Raw genomic sequence first — 18,669 nt, 5'->3', positions numbered from 1 at the left:
CTTCTTAACCTCCTCATCCCACCAGCTCTTGGGTTTACGTCTTCTGTTCCCTTTTGTCCTGACTCGTACCTTAGTAAGCTCTAGCTCAAATAGTCCTGTTAAATTTGCATATGTCCATTCTGTTTTTGTATCCTCTGAAATTACTTCCTCAATTTGCTGGGTTGCTATTTCAAGCTGCTTTTCCGAGTAAAATATTCCACCTGGTTGTTCATCTTGCCTCCTACCTACTTTCATTTCCCTTCTAAAACTCACCTTAATACGTTTGTGATCACTACCTAGACTTCTGGAGCCATATTCATCTATGCTCATTACATTTAGCCTATCGTGCATCCTATGTGACATTAGTGCATAATCTATCGTCGACTGCAGGCTCCCTACCTCCCATGTTATGTGCCCTTCACACTTCTCAGTACTGTTGCATACAACTAAGTCATGCATTTCACACATATCCAGCATCATGTTGCCTGTTGAGTCTGTGTACCCGTCCATGTCTTCTATGTGTGCGTTCATATCTCCTAGTATAATAATCTCGCACCCTTCTCCTAGCTCATTAATGTCACTTGATATGCATTCCAGCATTTTTTGTTTTCCTCTTTGGCATTTGCTCCTGTCCACAGGTATACAAAGCCAAGGAGTGTCTGCTCCCCTGCAACTTTCCCTTTTAGCCATAAATGCTCCTTGCATTCCTGTTTGACCCTTTGCCAATTCATACTTTCATGAATGAATTCACCAATTCCACCCCCTTTTCTACTGCCCTCTGTTCTATTGCAATATTCCCATCCATAGTCTGGATTACAGGGAGGTTGCTCCATGTCCCTAAGATGTGTCTCCACAAACCCGTATACCATCAGCTTTTCCTGCCTTAGTTGCTCGTCTATCTCCTCCCACTTCAACCTATTCCTGCCACCTTGCATGTTAATGTACCCTATGTCAGAATGACCTTGCCTCTGGTGCTTACGTCTATTTCTTCTGCTACCGATTCTACGTTTCTTGAATCTTGGGGCCTCTCTGGGTGCGTCTTCGTCTACACTGGTGGTCTTAGGGCTCTGGGTCCCCCCAAAAAAGCCGTAGCTTGGCGCCCTATCCTACTACCTACCTACCCTCCTGCCCGTGGCACCACTGTAGTGAATGCCATCCTGTGCAAAAGGGTGGGAGCCAGACTCGTACACTTCCCGGTTTACCTCCATTATGCCGTACCCAAGTGGTCGGCTCAGAACTCTAATGACCCGGTCAGCCTCAAGCACACTCCGTTCCATCCCGCTAGCCTGGCCCCGGACCTGTGGGATTGTGCATATGGTCACATGCACATTCGCAGTAATTTCTCTGAGTTTACGCAACCCAACCTCTAACTGTCTGTTTAGGTTCTGGCTCCTTCCCTTCAGCACATCGTTGAGACCAGCATGGATAACGACCAGATGTTCATGCTCCAGGTTGTCCGATACCACCTTCTGAGCTTTTGCCATTGCGTCAACCATGCACTTCCCTGACTGGGCCTCCACCCTCACCCGCCCGTCTGCCTTCACTGTTGTAAGGACGCCCTCCTCAACCCTAGCTACGTTGGAGTCCCCCACCACTAGGACCCTTCGCTCTACGCGTTTGCCTCCCGCCTGCGATTGTCGTCCTTCAGTTCGCGCTGGCTGGTTCTCCACCCGCCGTGCGCCACTGACACGTGACGATGTGCTCTCTGCCGTTCGTCCCTTCCCACCCGAAGCCTGCCGCACTACCTCGCTGTAGAGTTGTGGAACCGCCGTGTTGCCGCCGGCTTTCGCCTGCTGTTCAACGGCCCCTAGGCGTCCCTCCCTGCTCTCATGGCATGCCTCTGCCTGAGTCTCCGCGCTGTCCCCGCCGTCCGCCTGAGCTGACCCGGGATTACGCGCCGCATGTGCCATTAGCGCCTCCACCCGCTCTTCCAGCACGGCCCGCTTTTCCCGTTCTTCTTGTAGCTCGCCAGCTATTCGCTTTACCAGGACGGCCTCGGCCCCCTCCCTGTGAACCAACTCGCCGATCCGAGTTTCGAGCTCAATTCGCCGCTCTCGCTCCACCTTCAGCTTCCCTTTGAGCTCTTCCACACTGGCTGCCCATTCCCCTTCCATCCGCCGCACAGCCCCCTTAAATCCTTCACACGACCTGCACGCGAAGCTAGCCTCCTCAGCGTCGGCTAAACTGGCGAAGTGCGTCTCGTCCAAATAACACCAACGTTTGCACTCCTCGCACTGCACCAGCTCGTCATCCCCCCTGTCCTTCCTAGCCTGCCGCACCATTGTCCACCCGACCACCTAACGAGAAAGCCCACCAAAATACCTGAACAAAGCTCCACGGTAAGCCGTACGGCAAACTCGCTATCCGGCTACCTCCGCTAGCTTCCCTAACGCGGTTTAAAACTGCCGCTTTACACTGCTTTCACCATGACACACGTGCGCCACAACCCGCTTCCAAAAAAAATAAAAAAATAGAACTATTCGCTACCTACTAACGTCCTACCAAACTAACCAAGAAACTAAAAAAGCATGAAAAAGAATATATATAGATAGCTCGGGTACCCTAACACTTCTATCAACCAAATAAAAATAAACAAAAATTGAACTTGTTCATTGGTATGCTACTCCTGCTGCACTGAGCTCCACTCGGCCACGACCGTCCTGTTCGGCTTCACTCGAGAGAGTTCTGCGCGTTGTGGCGCCCCCCAGCGGAGTATGCAGCGCCTTCCGTCGCGCCTCTAACCTAAGCTGCTTCGCATTATCGCGCGCGGAGCCGCAGGTGTTGCCATTCGTTGCGCAATCCGGAGAGGAGAGGAGGAATGCCGAGAGGAGGAGGGGGAGGAGGATGCGCAGAGCGGGTGTGGACGCACGGCGGATGGATGGAGGGAGGGAGTGACATAGCCCCGACCATAAGCTGCTTCGCATATAATAAAAACGTGATTTGATTAGAAGGCGTAGTGGGTAAATAATTCTCCGGAATAATTTTGACCACCAGGGGATCTTTAACGTGCCCCCATTGCGCGGGACTCGGGCTTTTTTTTTGCATTTCGCCCCCATAGAAATGCGGCCACCGCGGCCGGGATTTGATCCCGCGACCTCGTGCTTAGCAGCGCAACACCGAGTTGTGAATCAGCCAATTGCTGAGCAGAGGCTTCAGGTTTACGAGGAAAAGCAGACTATTGAAAAGCACCTGGTGTCTAAAGCAATGCTTGAGCGTTACCAGGGGCTCATCAAGGCTGGCCTGGCTCAGAATAGCATTGACGGCATTGATTCTGGCAAGGTGTTTCTGACAGATGCTAGCTCTAGCAAAAAGAAAAAAAATCACAGCATATCCACGAAGTGAATGATGATCAGTGGGCGAAGCACCGGGGGATCATTCGGGGTAAACCACAGCTACGGACGAGAGATAAAGAGAGCGCGCATCGGGAACGAGAGAGAAAGAGAGCGCACATCGGGAACGAACGCCCTTGTGAAATGCAGCGCCCCTAGCTACGGACGAGAAAGAGAGCGCGCGTCGGGAATGAACGCCCTTGTGCACCGCAGCGCCCCTAGCTACGGACGAGAAAGAAAGAGAGCGCGCGTCGGGAGCGAACGCCCTTGTGCACCGCAGCGCACCTAGCTACGGACGAGAGAGAAAAACGCCGGAAGCGTTCTCCGGAAGCCGGAAGCTGGCTTCCGGAACCGGAAGCGGAACCGGAAGTGGAAGTCGGCTTCTGGTTATACTATACATATATATGTATATATGCGTATACATACATACATACATAGCGGTCTCCATACCAACCAGAGCTACGGACTTCTAGTGAACACTTCATAAAACTACATGCGGCGTCTCTTTCGCGTACGGACACACAACGCCATCTATTGAGCAATTCATAAACTAGAGGTGGCTACATACTACTACTACTACTACTACTACTACTACTACTACTACTACTACTACTACTACTACTACTACTACAGAGGAGGGAACGACCCACACCCTAAGGAGCTTCGCCCCTAAAAAGAAGTTATAGCAATTATACATACGGACGCTCTGCCGTCGTCGGCGTTGTCAGGCTGTCCCGCTATCGACGGCGCCTGCGTCGCTCGCGCGCATTCTAGAGGTGCGTTTGGCTGCAGAAGCGGCGGAGTGCACGCAGTCAGCGCACCACCCAATCTGCTCGATGGCTAGGAGGATAGCGTTCCAGCTGGCGTTCCACTGGGCGTTGACCGACACTAACGGTTTCCCGTCTGACCACAGTGTACCGAGCGCGTCAGACTAGTGCCTCCAGACTCACCTCGTGCACTATCGAGGTGCGACGGCTGCAATGCACGCCACTGACGACGCTCCTCATAACATCAGCGTTGTGAGACGCCTGTTAGCTGCCAGGGCGCTGTTCGTTCTGCCCAGCAGCAGCTGCCTTGCGTACTGCGTCGTACCAACGTGTAGCACCCACATTAACCACGTATGGTTAGAACATCGTCCGAGGAGTTCAAACGCAACGCGATGAAAAGTATTGCTTCTATCGCTGAGAATGCTTCGCCCTTCGGGTGTAACTGCCAATTTTAATGCGATTAAAGCATGCTTATCCTACGTCACCCACTTTAGTATGTGCTGCTACTGTCTGCTATCTAGCCCCTTAAACTCCACACTCGATCGATTGGAAGTCTCGCTCGAAGAGCCAATCACGGACAGCGGTAACTCTACGTGCAGGTGCGACTACATGAGGATACAACGTACGCGGGTGGTGCCAAAACGTGGAAAGTTTTTAACACGCAATGTAGGCCTTTAGTTGCGTCGCACATGCGCCACGGCGCTGCCTGGAAAGAGCAGCACCGTGGCTTCGAGATTGTGAGCACGAATATTGTTTTGCACTTTTTAATAGACTGGGAATACTTACAATAGGCACGCTTTGCGAATAAAATATCTTATTACTTTTGTTTGCGCGCTGCAATTCTCAAAACTTCTGAGGAATAATTCAGTCAAGACGCATCGATTGCGATAGCAAATTAGTAGACATATATACGAAGTAAGAATAGTAGTTCTATCGGCCGTGTAAAGTTGTAAATATTGGGTTACTAACGAAATTAACAAGCATGGTGTCAGCGCGCATTGGCAAACATGAACACATCACACTCGCTGACCGCGGACACTCGCTGTCAAAACGCTGCCGTCAGGAAGCGTGGCAACAGCAGCAAGCGAAGTGACCGTGCTGTGTATCGCTTCAATGCAAACTGAGCGACGAGAACACCGCACGCATAAAGGTATGATCCGCCTCAGATTGCTTTCAAGATAAGGTGCGCGCGACTGTGCCAAGGACGCAGTTGGTGCCGGCGTCAACTCCCCCCCCCCCCCCCCCCCTGCGCGTGCGAGAGTGAGCCGCGATCGGCGGTTCCCAATGCGCGCGGTCGCGAAATGCACAGTTGCTGTGGGCGAACAACGACGCCCCGTCCTCCCTCCCATTCCCCACGGCCTTTCGCACACAGAAGACGCGCGTTTTCTGTCAGCTTCCCTCTCTTGTGTGGGCGCGTGAGCTGTGATCGCCGACTCACACTCGCACATCAGCATACGGCGCGCGGCGACGATTATCGACCGTGGACTTTATACGGAACCTCACGGCGATGCCGACGACAGAAATCCGCCTGGAGTGTCCATATAAATGCTTTCGCAATAAAAAGTTTGCACCCTTTATGGCTTATCTTGTCCTGCAACAGTAATCGTCATATATCTTGCGCGCCTTTCCTTAACGCTGCACGCTCGGTACTTCCCGGCCATGAACAGCATGCGCGTCGTCCGCGTGACATAGCATTCTTGACAGGAAAGTAGCAAGTGCAGACTTTTTAAGAAAGGAAACACAAGCAATGCAGATGACGATTATTATTTTGTGACAAGATAAGCCTCAAAGGGTGCAAACCTTTACAGCTAAACTGTCTATGGGTAGGATAATGGATTTCTATGGCGTCCGCACAGAAAAAGTAACCGTCTGTGTGGAAAACCTCTCCCCCAAATATCTCCCCTAAAAAGTGAACGTGAAAGGGCCAACAACAAAAGCAAACGCATATCGCTGCTTGCTTTGGAGCTCGGTTTAATGGCTACCTGTGCCTAAAATGATGTGTGTCTGTGAATGTATGACATAGTGTGCGGCCCGATAAGGTAACCAAGGGGAAAAGGTTGGTGCCACCGTGACGCAACCGCGCGAACACGCTCATGCCACTGCTCACGTAAGCGACGAGCGAGAACCAACAATGCATATCGTGAGTCGGAGAATGCCGCAAAGCACCTTCGGTGCCAAGGTGCAAACTGGGAAGATTTCAAGGGCGCATACGCCAGTTTCCAAAGAGACTTTCTTGATTGTCATTTCGGCTCGAGCTGCAGCTTGTGCGACAGACTGTGGCTTGATAACGACCTCACCAGTGTCGTTTCTAGTGTCTAGTGTAGTCGCAGAGCCTATGGCCGGATATCAAAGTGACCATAAAGACATCGTCACGTGTGTTACGAAAAAAAAAAGAGATGTCAAGAGAGAAAACTATGTTATATTGACCCTTCTTGCGGAGCATTATTCTTGAGAAATGAGATGGCGCTTTCGCCACACGTTGCCTCAATGAAAACGCACGAATGCGAAACCATTACTGCTTTTGTCCTGTTTCTGTGCAATCAACTGTCGGAAATGCAGCTGGGCTTCCGCTCACACAGTGTACTCTATTCCCGCTGCAAAATGTGGAGCGGTGGACTGTAGACGTGTGCAGTAGTTGGCTGCAAAAATAGTGACTGGCATATTAAGGAATGAAATAAATAGGTGGGACCAAGTTCACGGACCGTTGCTGCATATGGAGAGCCTGTGTTGCTCCCGATGCACGACTTTCCTCGTTGATAAAAAAAAAAACAAACAATTCCACTTATCTGTGAGCGTTGTTTCGCTAACCTCCAAAGAATTGACTTCAACCCCGAACGTCGGCAAGAGTGAGTATCGCTCGTAGAACAATGACAAAGGGAGTAGCGCCGCTTCCTGGCATAGTAAGTTGCGTGCATGTTATCTACACACATCTACCCAAACTGCATGCAATCTTACGCACACTCTATCGCCAATGTATTAAGAATATGTGAATGGGCGCACACTTGACTCAGTGCGCCAAAGCATGGGTGAAAGGGACTACACCGTCAGTACACGAATGGTCGAAGCTGAACATTTTGTGACGGTTCACAGGAGTAACCGAGTTACTATTACAAGATATTAGAAAGTACAGAATGGCTACGTTCGAAGCCTTGTGTGCAGCAAAAACAAATCTATTGCAACTGAGCACACCCGCGAGTGATTAGGCAGAAAACATTCAGATAGTGACCGCACAGACAAACTTCACTGATTCAAAAATGTGACAAGCCGCTGCTTCAAAGCATTTGCCAAATAAAGAAGGAAGAGCAATACACGCTGATCCCAATTCAATTCATAAGTGGAAAGTTTGGATAGCTTGGAAAACACAAGCACCATATAGGCTGCTATATATAGGAGAAGATCCATATAGGCACCAAAAGCCAGGCCTTTTACGGAGGAGAAGATCTTGGGCCCGTGGCCTCGTGCGTCTTCTATGTACAGGGCTACAAAGGCGCTGCTGCGCTTTTTGAAGTGCACAAGCCTGTACGACCGCCTGTGACGAAACTTAGCGATGAACGCTTGACTGTAAATGTGCAAGGTGTGAACTGTGAACTTCTCTCTTCCTTCTCCTCTTTCGATCCCTTCTCCCCCTTCCCCAGTGCAGGGTAGCCTACCGGGCTCAGCCTGGTTAACCTCCCTGCCTTTCTCTTATGACTTTTCTCTCTCTCTCTTAATGAGCTCCGAAAGCCCTTTTACATGTCCTCTGAAGCTGTGGCCAAAGATTCGTGTCGTCCACCCAGTCAGGATCTACGATATCTCCCAAAAAAGATTTCTTGAGCCGCACAGGGCACCATGTACACCTATTGTAAACACAAAGGCAACGGAGGCAGCTGAGGCAAGCAATGGACGCGTCGCCACATGATAATACATGGCAGCGCCCATGGGATCGCTGCTAAAGGGGTCAAAATATATAAAGTGTCTCTCTAAATATAACCTACGGTGATTGTATACAGCTGCGCTGGTCAACCACTTTCACAGAGTGGAATGGCTGACGAATTTGTTTAAAGAGTGTACTCTAGCTGCGTAGCTTCAGCACCTACTGAGGTCACTGCCACATTTAAGTCGGGGCCATCTGCCTCATTCTGCGATCGAGCTAACGTGCAAGGTGTTGATTGTTGTCTGCCCTCCCCTGTGTTCTACTAACATTCTTGATGGTGTTTATCAGATGGATTTTTTGTGATGTTCTACTGACGTTTTTTTTTTTTTTTTCATTATATGCTGCTCTGCTGTGTTATCCCGTTCCCGTGAATTACTTTTCACAGTGCAGCGACACTCAACGTCTTTCCTTGTATGTGGCATTTGTGTACACTATTATTTACAGGGACAGTTGTATATTACCTGCTTCGATTGTGCGTAGGCCGTTGATGCGTGCTAAATCTCCTAAATATTGTCACCTTGCGTCCCGCAAGGCGATTGTACCATTACGCTTTAAGACCTGTAATACGCTTTGTGGGGCATCAATTCTCGCAGCACATGGGATCTGTATTTTTTTTTTCTCACCATGACTTTTTCTGTCTTTCTTGGTGCAGGAAGAGTCTTCATAACACCGTTGAGGTGCTGGCAAGAACAAGCTGCTGTGGCGGCAGCATGACACTTGCCATGCAGAACTGCGAGGAGAAGGAGGTGGCTGGTGGCCACCGTGCTGAGGACATCAATGGTGATGGACTCCCTGAGGCTAAGCGCATGCGCTTGGACGACAATGAGCAGTACTTTGTGTGTGACTGCGACATCCTGGGCACCATTGATAGTGTTGTGAGCGCACTTAATGTTGAGCAGATGTTCAAGGAGGACGTTTGGAAGGAGGAGGTCCGAAAATTCTCCAATGGCCTGTGCAACATCGACAAACTAGAGCGTGAGTGTGCCATTCTGTCTGCTTGCCCCCCTTTCCATCACAATACTCTAATGAGTAGGAATGCAAGAGAGTCTCTCAAGAGTGGCCAAATACACAGATATGCAAGGCTTATATGTAAAGCTGGCTGTAGGTCTGGTGTTATTTGTAGCTAACAGTACATTACTAAGTAGGGAACTCTTATTGTTTGTTTTTCGGCACCCATTTTTTTTAAGCACCTGGCGGCTGTGTAGCAAGCCTTATTGTGCACTCTTGAGGGTGTAATGTTGCCAGACAACAATATTGTGACACTCTTAATGTGCGTTCTGGGTTTACGCCTCAACAGGATGTGGGGCATCCAAGAGGGGTGGAGGAAGAAGACGGTGTGTGGGCTAGCTAGATGACTCTCGTTCTGCACTCAGCTGATCAAGATTCAGCTAGCTAGCCGCACGTCGTCTTCTTCCTCCACCCCTCTTGGAGGAAGAGGGCCTCCTCGGACGAAAAGTGATGTTTCACTGGGACCGTGCTGATACGTTTCGTGGAGTGAGTGGGGAGTTGTTACATCCTGTCGGGGTTTGCAATGTGGACGTTATCTTGGGTGGGTCAAATATTTAACGCAGAGTTCGCAGTTCTGCCTCTTCTACGCATTACATAATCCTGGGCCTTGATTTTTTGAAACTGTGTGGTGCCACTGTCGACTGCAGAATGGGAGAAATTAGTGTAGATACGAGCTTTTCGGCTGCGTTTACGGAAGGCCCACCGAATCACGAAAGTGTGCTTTGTGTATCCAGTGATGCAGTAGTGCCTCCGTTATGTGCAGCGTGTGTTTCAGTCACCTGTTTCCCTACCACCGACGGAACGTTTGACGCTACCGTGGAGCCCATTCATCTGAGCTGCATCAAGATAAATGTGCTGATACCGTATTGCATGCTGTCAGTTGTTCACGGACGCACAGGCTTATGGACCGTAAACTGTTCCAGTGAACCTGCAATACTACCACAGGGTCTGAAACTTGCCACCTACCATGAAGATCAAGTGCTGTCACTCGCCATTCTTACAGAAGCCCCTGATTCTTCGGATGAACGCCATTTCGTTATAGCATGCCCTGCAGCGGACTCTTCCATTCTAACTATGGTGAACAAGTCACTCGGCACTAACCTGCGTCAAGAAGTGGCGAATATTCTGGTAAAACACGCCGGACTGCTTGACTTTTCACAGCAACAGGGGCCACCATCGTTTCCCCCTTCTCGGATACACCATCGCATAGATACGGGATCTGCCCAACCACTGCGACAGAAGCCATACAGAGTCTCACCGTCAGAACGCAAGGTGATCAACGATCAAGTCCGCGAAATGCTAAATAAGAATGTTATCCAAGAATCTTGTAGTCTGTGGGCAGCGCCAGTGATCCTAGTTAAAAAGAAAGATGGTACATGGCGATTTTGTGTTGACTACCGTCGCCTCAACACCATCACCAAAAAGGACGTGTATCCACTTCCACGTATTCATGATGCCATCGACTGCCTTTCATCAGCATCTTACTTTTCGTCTGTTGACTTGAGGTCGGGGTACTGGTAGATTCCTGTGCACAAGGCAGACAAGGAGAAAATGGCATTTGTAACACCAGACGGACTTTTTGAATTTAATGTGATGCCGTTTGGGGGGCTATGTAATGCGCCTGCGACTTTCGAGCGCTTCATGGACAACATCCTGCGTGGTCTGAAGTGGGAAGTGTGCATGTGCTATCTAGACGATGTAGTGATTTTCGGGCGCACGTTCAGTGAGCACAACGCCTGTCTCGACCTTGTGTTAGACTGCTTGGAAAAAGCGGGCTTGGTGCTCAACTTGAAGAAATGCCATTTTGGAGAGTGCCAAACGCTGGTTCTGGGCCATCTAGTGGACAAGGACGGCATACGACCCGATCTAGTGAAGACTGCTGCTGTTGAAGCCTTCAAACAACCTCGCTCTGTAACAGAGCTATGCAGTTTCCTGGGCCTTTGCTCATACTTCCACCGGTTTATTCATGGGTTTGCCAACATCGCGTATCCAATGACATGCCTCCTCCAAAAGGGTGTTCCCTTCGAATGGACCCCTGAATGTGAAGCCAGTTTTCGTGAGCTGAAGTTTCGTCTGACGTCCCATGACTCCCATCCCATTCTCCGACACTTCGACCATGCGGCTCCCACAGAAGTTCATACGGACGCTAGCGGTATTGGCATCGGTGCAGTCCTTATTCAACGCGTCGACACCAAAGAACACGTCGTCACCTTTGCGAGTCACTCCTTAAGCAAGTCTGAGCGCAACTACACAGTCGCAGAGCAAGAATGCCGTGCAGTGATTTTCGCAGTACAACGCTTCCAGTGTTACCTGCATGGGCGCCTCTTCACTGTGGTGACAGACCATCATTCTTTATGCTGGCTGGTTAACCTCTGTGATCCATCAGGCCGGCTTGCACGTTGGACACTTCGCTTACAGGAGTATGATTTTACCGTTTTTTATAAAAGCGGCCGACGGCACGCCGACGTTGACTGCCTCTCGCGCATGCCGCTTCCAACGACGGACTGCGACGCGGACAACTTTGATCGCTATATCGCATCACTGGAGCCAGGATTTTGTGATATTCATACCTTCAAGATCGAGCAACAAAAAGACAGAACTTTAGAGCCACTGCTCGTTGCCGCAAGGAAATTGGCACCATCCTCTCGTTTCTGTGTTCGTGATGGGGTTCTGTACAAAAAGAACTATTATACTACAGGCCCACGATATCTCCTGGTGGTCCCGGAGAGCCTCCGTGTATCCATCTTGCGCGCTATGCATGACGACCCTACGTCTGGTCATTTGGGATCTGTGCGAACACTCTACCGGTGTACAAGAAAGGTTCTACTGGCCTAAACTGCGTCAGACGACCGACCAGTACGTGTCTAGCTGCAACGAGCATCAACACCACAAGCGTCCTCCTTCCCGACTACATCCAGTGCCACCCCCAAGCACTCCGTTCGAGCAAGTCGGCATTGACCTTCTCGGTCCTTTTCCCGCAGTCATCTGATGGGAATCGCTGTATTGTTGTGTGTGCCGATCACTTGACGCGCTACTGTGAGACAGCTGCTATACCATCGGCTACTGCAACCGAAGTGTGTATTTTCCTGCTGCGTTTCCTCATTCTCCGACACGGGCCTCCCAGAGTCATCATCAGCGATCGTGGACGGCAGTTCACTGCAGACGTGGTCGAAGAGATGCTTCGTCTATGTGCTTCGGATTTTCGATATTCCACGCCGTATCATCCCCAAACAAATGGCCTGACGGAACGCACCAACAGAACGCTTACTAACATGCTGTCCATGTATGCTGCGTCAGATCATAAGAACTGGGACAGCGTGCTACCTTTCATTACTTATGCATTTAATACCTCACGGCACGAAACTACGGGCTCCAGTCCCTTCTTTCTTCTATACGCTCGTCCGCCTCATTACACGCTAGGCACTATCTTGCCGTTTTCAAGCCACGATAATCTTTGTATATCTGAGACCGTCTCTCTTGCTGAAGAGGCCCGACGACTTGCTTCTTTACGCACTCTTGTTTCCCAAGAACGCTCGAAGGAACGCTACGACCGCCGACGCCGACACGTGATGCATGACCCCGGTGACTTAGTGTGGCTGTGGAAACCAACAAGAAAAAGTGGTTTATGTGAAAAACTGCTGGCCCACTATGTTGGACCCTATGTTATTACTGATCGTATCAGTGAATTGACCTACTGCATAGCACGCCTCACATCATATGGCCGTCGGTCAGCAAAGACTGAACTTTTGCATGTCGCCCGTTTGAAGCCCTTTATCTCTAGACAACCTGTTTGATTTGCCCAGTGGGCTTCTTCTGCGTGGAGGGAAATGTGACACTCTTACATGCGTTCTGGGTTTACGCCTCAACAGTATGTGGGGCATCCAAGAAGGGTGGAGGAAGAGGACGACGTGCGGCTAGCTAGCTGAATATCAATCTGCACTCAGCTGATCAAGGCCGTCGCGACTCACTCTGCTTGGCTTATGAATAAACGCCTTTTGTTGGCGTAACAATATTTATCATAAATCTTGTATGTGCTTACACATCCTTTAAGGCTGTATGTGTGGCAATACGCTGTCACAAATGTCCTGCACCATAAAGAGGAAGCTTTAGTAGCTCGTGCCCAACTGCGACGCGGCCTATTCAAATACATGTAAAACACAGAAACGCTTTTCTGAGATAACCCCTAGACCGATTTTAATTAAATTTGTTGCATTTGAGAGAGAAAGTTAAATTCTAGTGACGGTTGGAAGTGGAATTTCGATTTAGGGCCTGAATTATTTAACAAGAATTTTCAAAAATTCAAAAGTTCGGAAAAAATAGCACGAAGTTACAAATTAATATCTCTGCATCAAGAAGAGATGTCGTGGTTCTGTAAACGGCATCCATTAGACCATTCAAAGCCAAATTCGATACATCAATTTATATCTTGTGTGAATTTGTTATTTTTTCTACAAGGGTATTGTTATGTTGTGATGCAAAAGCTGTATTTACATATTATTAGATTTGTTTAAATTCATGTGTAACATATTAAAATTTGTCCGCTTTAGATGTACTATTATATGCACAGAATTGTGATGCCATTTTTCATTACTTCCAGAGTTGTAAACTTGATAGTTTCGTTTTCTGAAAATTTGCGATTCATGCCAATTTTTAATTAAAATAATTGATGATCTAAATCAAAAATAAGAAACCAACAGTCACCAGATTTTAAGTTTTTCTTTTAAATGCAACAAACCTCGTCAAAATTGATGCAGTGGTTGCTGAGAAAAACGAATTCTCCTTTTACATGTATTTAGATAGGAGCATCCGAGCTAAACCTTCCTCTTAGGTGTCTCTCCCATCGCCACTGATCATATGGTCAATTTAAAAAAAAATCGGGATACATTTCATCACGTTTTGTTACACACACACATACACACGTGACACACACACACAAATACAGGGGTATTTGTTTTATTTGCCTTGAGCAAGCTTATACAGACAAGTTCCTGAAGCAGTCGCTGTGATCTAAAAGCAATGTGTTGCTTGTCGCTATTTGATGTGAGATTGTTGCTACTTGCGTGGTGTATCTAAAGTTAAATCATATCATCCACAATGAAGTTATTATGTATCCCAGGAAAGGTGTGTCACTATTTGATGTGCCAAGATTGTTGCTACTTGAGTGGTGTATCTAAAGTTAAATCATCCACAATGAAGCTATTATGTATCCCAGAAAAGGTGTGTGCTAAGGGCACCTAACCTTCACACCTTTTGGCCAGTGGGATTTTATGAATTTTAAAGTTCACAGGTTGGTAGGTATGACATTTGCATATATCTCACTTTTGTGGAAGCTGAACAAAGCTGTAGTTTTGTTAAGAAATGCAAGAGTCCACTTCTAAATGTCCTACTGTCGACCGGGGAGTGTAATAATGAAGTAATTTACCACCGTTAACCATTACTACATTATGTATTTCTTTACTGCAGTAGTCTGTCTAATGCCCTCGCTTGAATCCACATTCTGTTATTGCCAGTAATGGGCGCATGTTTTATTCTTTCCATCTAGGTGACTTCATTCACGTAGACATTGCATTCGACAAGATGGAGCGCGACCTGCAGAAGTTAAAGGAAAAAAAAAGGTATAATGCCCAAGTGTGATCCTGCCATTCTGTCACTGCGATATTGGTGTGTGTGGGTGAATTAACCCCTTAAGTGTTTATTTATTTTGACCAAAAGTGCACTTATTCTGCTTTTTTTTTTTTTGTCATGGCTTATTTTCAAACTTCAGTCCATCGAAAACCCTTCTAAAGCTTCTTCAACCAATTTGCTTCACGTTTTGGACATGCTGTGGACGTGCTGAGTTCATCCAACAGGATTTTTGCCATTAATGAGCTGAGCTTGTCCAGTGCAAAATTAAGCAGGACCTTGTTGACAAGCTGAGTTCATCCAAAACACTTCAGAGGATAAAGGGATGCTGGGGTGAATGTTTCGTGCTGCGTGTCTGCTTTTACAATCAGTCGGCGATCCAACGGTCTGGTATGCAGCTGTGTAGCTTCAGCATGTCACATAGAAATAATCACTTGTGACCAATTTTCCTTTGGATTGCCAAGAGCATAAGTGGCCATCATGTTACTAGAGCAACACCAGAAAATGCAGCGACACTTGATGGACAAGCATTGCGTTTATACAGCTTTAGCTTCAATGAGCTCTCTCCAGACCCAAACTGATGAATGGACTGTGCACATAATGAGTATAAGGTGCAGGTTGAAAAAAAAAAAAAAAAATTCCACTCTACCTCAAGATTTGACCATGGGCACTAAAGATTTGCTGTAGACTTTACGTTTTTTCAGACTATGGCCACCGCAGGGCTTGTTCTCTCCACCAATGTTCTAGCCACCTCTTTGTATTTTAGAAGGATTTCAACTCTTTTGAATTTCTTTCTTTTTTTTTTTCTTGATTTACTTTTTGGCCGCCCTGCATTACACTGTTAATCTCCTCCTTCAAAGAGATGCGGCCGCAAGCATCATCATCAATTCATCACCACTACCACAGAGTCAAGTTGTGTTACAAAAACTGCGTCTTTGTATGCCATGTTACAAAGCTAGAAATAATGCCTTGTCAAGTCTCACAATTGTGCTGTCCAAGCACCTCTCTGGCAAAAAAATTGCATTTTAATTGGGCTGTGTGGAAAAATGTCTGTTGACAAGAAAGAATGAGAAGGCTGCTGCAATCAGAAGCATGAAGAGGAAGTGGGCAAAACCCTGGCATGGTGCACTGTTTCAACAGTGTGTCTTGAGGAAGAAAGCGAAATAAAAAAATTCAAGAAGAACCACCACGAGTGCTGGTTCTCTGGCGTTGCAGTCTAGCTTTCAATGCTTTGCACTTTTAGCAAAACTGCTTACACTTTTCTATTTGCACGCCAACTCTGGCTGGTACAGCCGCGTCGTGGCATTGGCCCGACACCAATGACGACAACATTAAAAATGAGCAGGCAATCTTGTTAGGCTGAGCAGTTTTTCGTGCTGTAATGATGTTCGTCATATTGTTTTGACTGACGACCACTGGAAGGAATGCTCTGTGTCTGACATTTAGGACTGTGGAGCTGACAAAAACAGCTAGTTTCCTGCAACACTGGAGCTAGCATGTTGGGCACTTGCTTCACACTGATGAGCTTTTAAACTTCCAATCTCTGTGCTTCTGCATTAGCAAGATTGAGACAGTTCCTGAGTTAATTGTGTGGCCCTCTCCTGCCGGGGCTGTGAGTATTTATCGGGCTAGCGTACGAGCCACGATTACGCCAGACAGCAGAAGCACTTAATATAAAAGTGCTTGTGTTACCCATTGTGTCACTAACACACTTAAATAAGCTCAGGCTTACTTTACAAAGCTGGTAAGGAAAAGGCCTATAGCTCTCATGTTGATGAATACCTTCGACACTTATTAGGCTCCTGTCAAAAGCCCCTGGTTGCACTCACTCATGTGTCTTTGGTACTTGGCAGTAAGATTGCAGATTTGGAAGTAGCATAAGGTTGCAGAAGTTAATGCCAGAGTGAATGGTTGACAAGTATAGACGGTTTCAGTGTTTACAAACAAACCTCGCTTGCCGATGATTGGTTGCCCCATCGGAACTTCCGGCAGGAGAGCTAGAAGCACTTCCGGCTATGTTGTTTGAAGGCATGCGCGACGTGAGGCCGGCGTGTCAATGTTTGCACTGCTTGGTGGAATCTGTAATGAGCTGATTCTACATCGTGAATATTGTCGATATGACGAGCGACTACTTTAAGGCGCTTAGCACCGAAGCAAAAGATCAGTATCGCCAAAAGCTGATGTTTAGAGGCAGAGAGCTGCCCGATCCGCCGGACGATGATGTCGTGCAATTTTCGTTTTCGCCAGACTCCAAACACCTTCCCTCAGTTACAACCCCGGAGCAACAAGCGGAGCATCTTAGTGAGGACATGCAATGAATGCAGACTGTTGTCTTCAAGGCAGGTAATGGGACTGCCGAAAACTAGAAAAACTTTAATAGCACTTTTTTCTTCTTTCTGGGGTTTTACGTGCCAAAACCAGTTCTGATTATGAGGCTCGCTGTAGTGGAGGGTTCCGGATTAATTTTGACCACCTGGGGTTCGTTAATGTGCCCTACAACACAAGCACACGGGCGTTCTTGCATTTCGCAATGGAACTTTTATTGCTGCAAGATGGAGGATGAAGTGGTAAGCTGTGCATGCAGTACATGCACATGTTTTCTGCGTCATATGCCTTGTTTCTGTTTTCAATATGCATTCACAAATAACTGTACATTCTCAAAAGTAATTTAGTGCAAGAAGCCTAGGTCGACTGAAATGCGACTAACTTAAATGCTCACGAATTTACCAGACTTCTAACAAAATGAAACCTGTAGTGTTGAGCACGAGATTGCAATCCATAATTGGCCTCCGTAAATTTGTAAATGCTTTTAGTCGCGAAACTTCCCACATGCATGCACGGAAATCGCTAACTTTTCTGCGATTCTGCTCTGCGATACCGATACGAATGCTCACATGCCGCCGCGGTGGCTCAGTGGTTACGGTGCCCGGTCGCTGACCCGAAAGGATGCCGTTTGGGCCCCGGCTGTCGCATTTCGATCGAGGCGAAATGCTAGAGGTCTGCGTACTGTGCGATGTCAGTGCACGTTAAAGAACCACAGGTGGTCAAAATTATCTGGAGCCCTCCACTGCGGTGTCCGTCATAGCCCGAGTCGCTTTGGGATGTTAAACATGACAAACCAATGCGCACATGTATCTAGGGTAGTAAAGCTGCAGAAGTGCACTTGTGCCCCAGATACGAAAAACATTAAAATAAAACGGCGGCAGCATGGCACCCGCTAAACAATAATTCTAACTCATGTTCGTAGCATGGCGATCCATGCCGAGGCAAGAAACTGGACGAGCGGGCAAACTCGGGGCGAGAGTCGAGCTGCTCTCGCGTGAGTTAAACGACATACGGCCAGAACAATCATGCAGTAGCGCTTTTATTATTCAGCATTATAGCAGTCCGGCTACTCCACAGTAGAAACGTACCTTGGATGAAGTGAGCAGAGCAAATCTGGGAGCTCTTGGTAGGCTCCCCGATTTGAAAACACCGTTGACGAGTAAACGTAGTGAAAACAGTCGATGCTCCAAGAGCTACTTGCCGTCACGCAACACGCTGAATGCCACAAGTCGCACTTATATCGATATACCCGAAAAATAACACAGATTATGCGCAGGACGAGCGCGCGAGCGAATAAATACCACCAAAAACGAGCAAAAGGAATGGCTACTGGAAGTTTCCTAAGGGCGCCGGATGCCGGCGCACAGCGTTGCCAGAGCGCGGTGGCGCTGGATGAAACCAGTCTATAGTACATAAAGAGAGTGCTTTGGTGCTTCTGTCCCAATTATTTTTTTTTTTTTGGACGCCAGCACACTTTATAAATTTCTAAATTGGGATACAAATTTACGAGTGTGTGCTTTAAAAGTTCGCAATAAGCAAATCAGTGCTGTAGCAGTTGATATGACGGCACTTTGGGTGATATTGTGTTCAAGACACTAGTAGTGAACAAGTTTGTACACTTGCATCATGCTGATATGTCCATTAAATAGTCCGTGGCATTAGGCGAGACTATGCTACTGTGAAGGGCAAGCTGTGAACGGCGAGTGCCCCCACAAGTTCCATTGCA

General features: G+C 47.9%; 1 protein-coding gene across 1 annotated transcript in view; it reads left to right on the top strand.

Annotated features, from left to right (window-relative positions):
* The window catches only part of LOC119450321 (histone-lysine N-methyltransferase SETDB1-like), a 119,197-nt gene that overhangs the window by 65,753 nt on the left and 34,775 nt on the right, over window positions 1-18,669 (top strand). Inside the window, 2 exon segments of the mRNA XM_049665796.1 lie at window positions 8,641-8,963; window positions 14,539-14,611. Coding sequence (XP_049521753.1) covers window positions 8,699-8,963; window positions 14,539-14,611 — 338 coding nt within the window. The 5' untranslated portion in view covers window positions 8,641-8,698.

Source organism: Dermacentor silvarum, chromosome 4 (assembly GCF_013339745.2).
Source record: "Dermacentor silvarum isolate Dsil-2018 chromosome 4, BIME_Dsil_1.4, whole genome shotgun sequence".
Lineage (NCBI taxonomy): Eukaryota > Metazoa > Arthropoda > Arachnida > Ixodida > Ixodidae > Dermacentor > Dermacentor silvarum.
The sequence above is the reverse complement of the archived record's forward strand: the minus strand, read 5'-3'. Positions and strand labels throughout refer to the sequence as shown.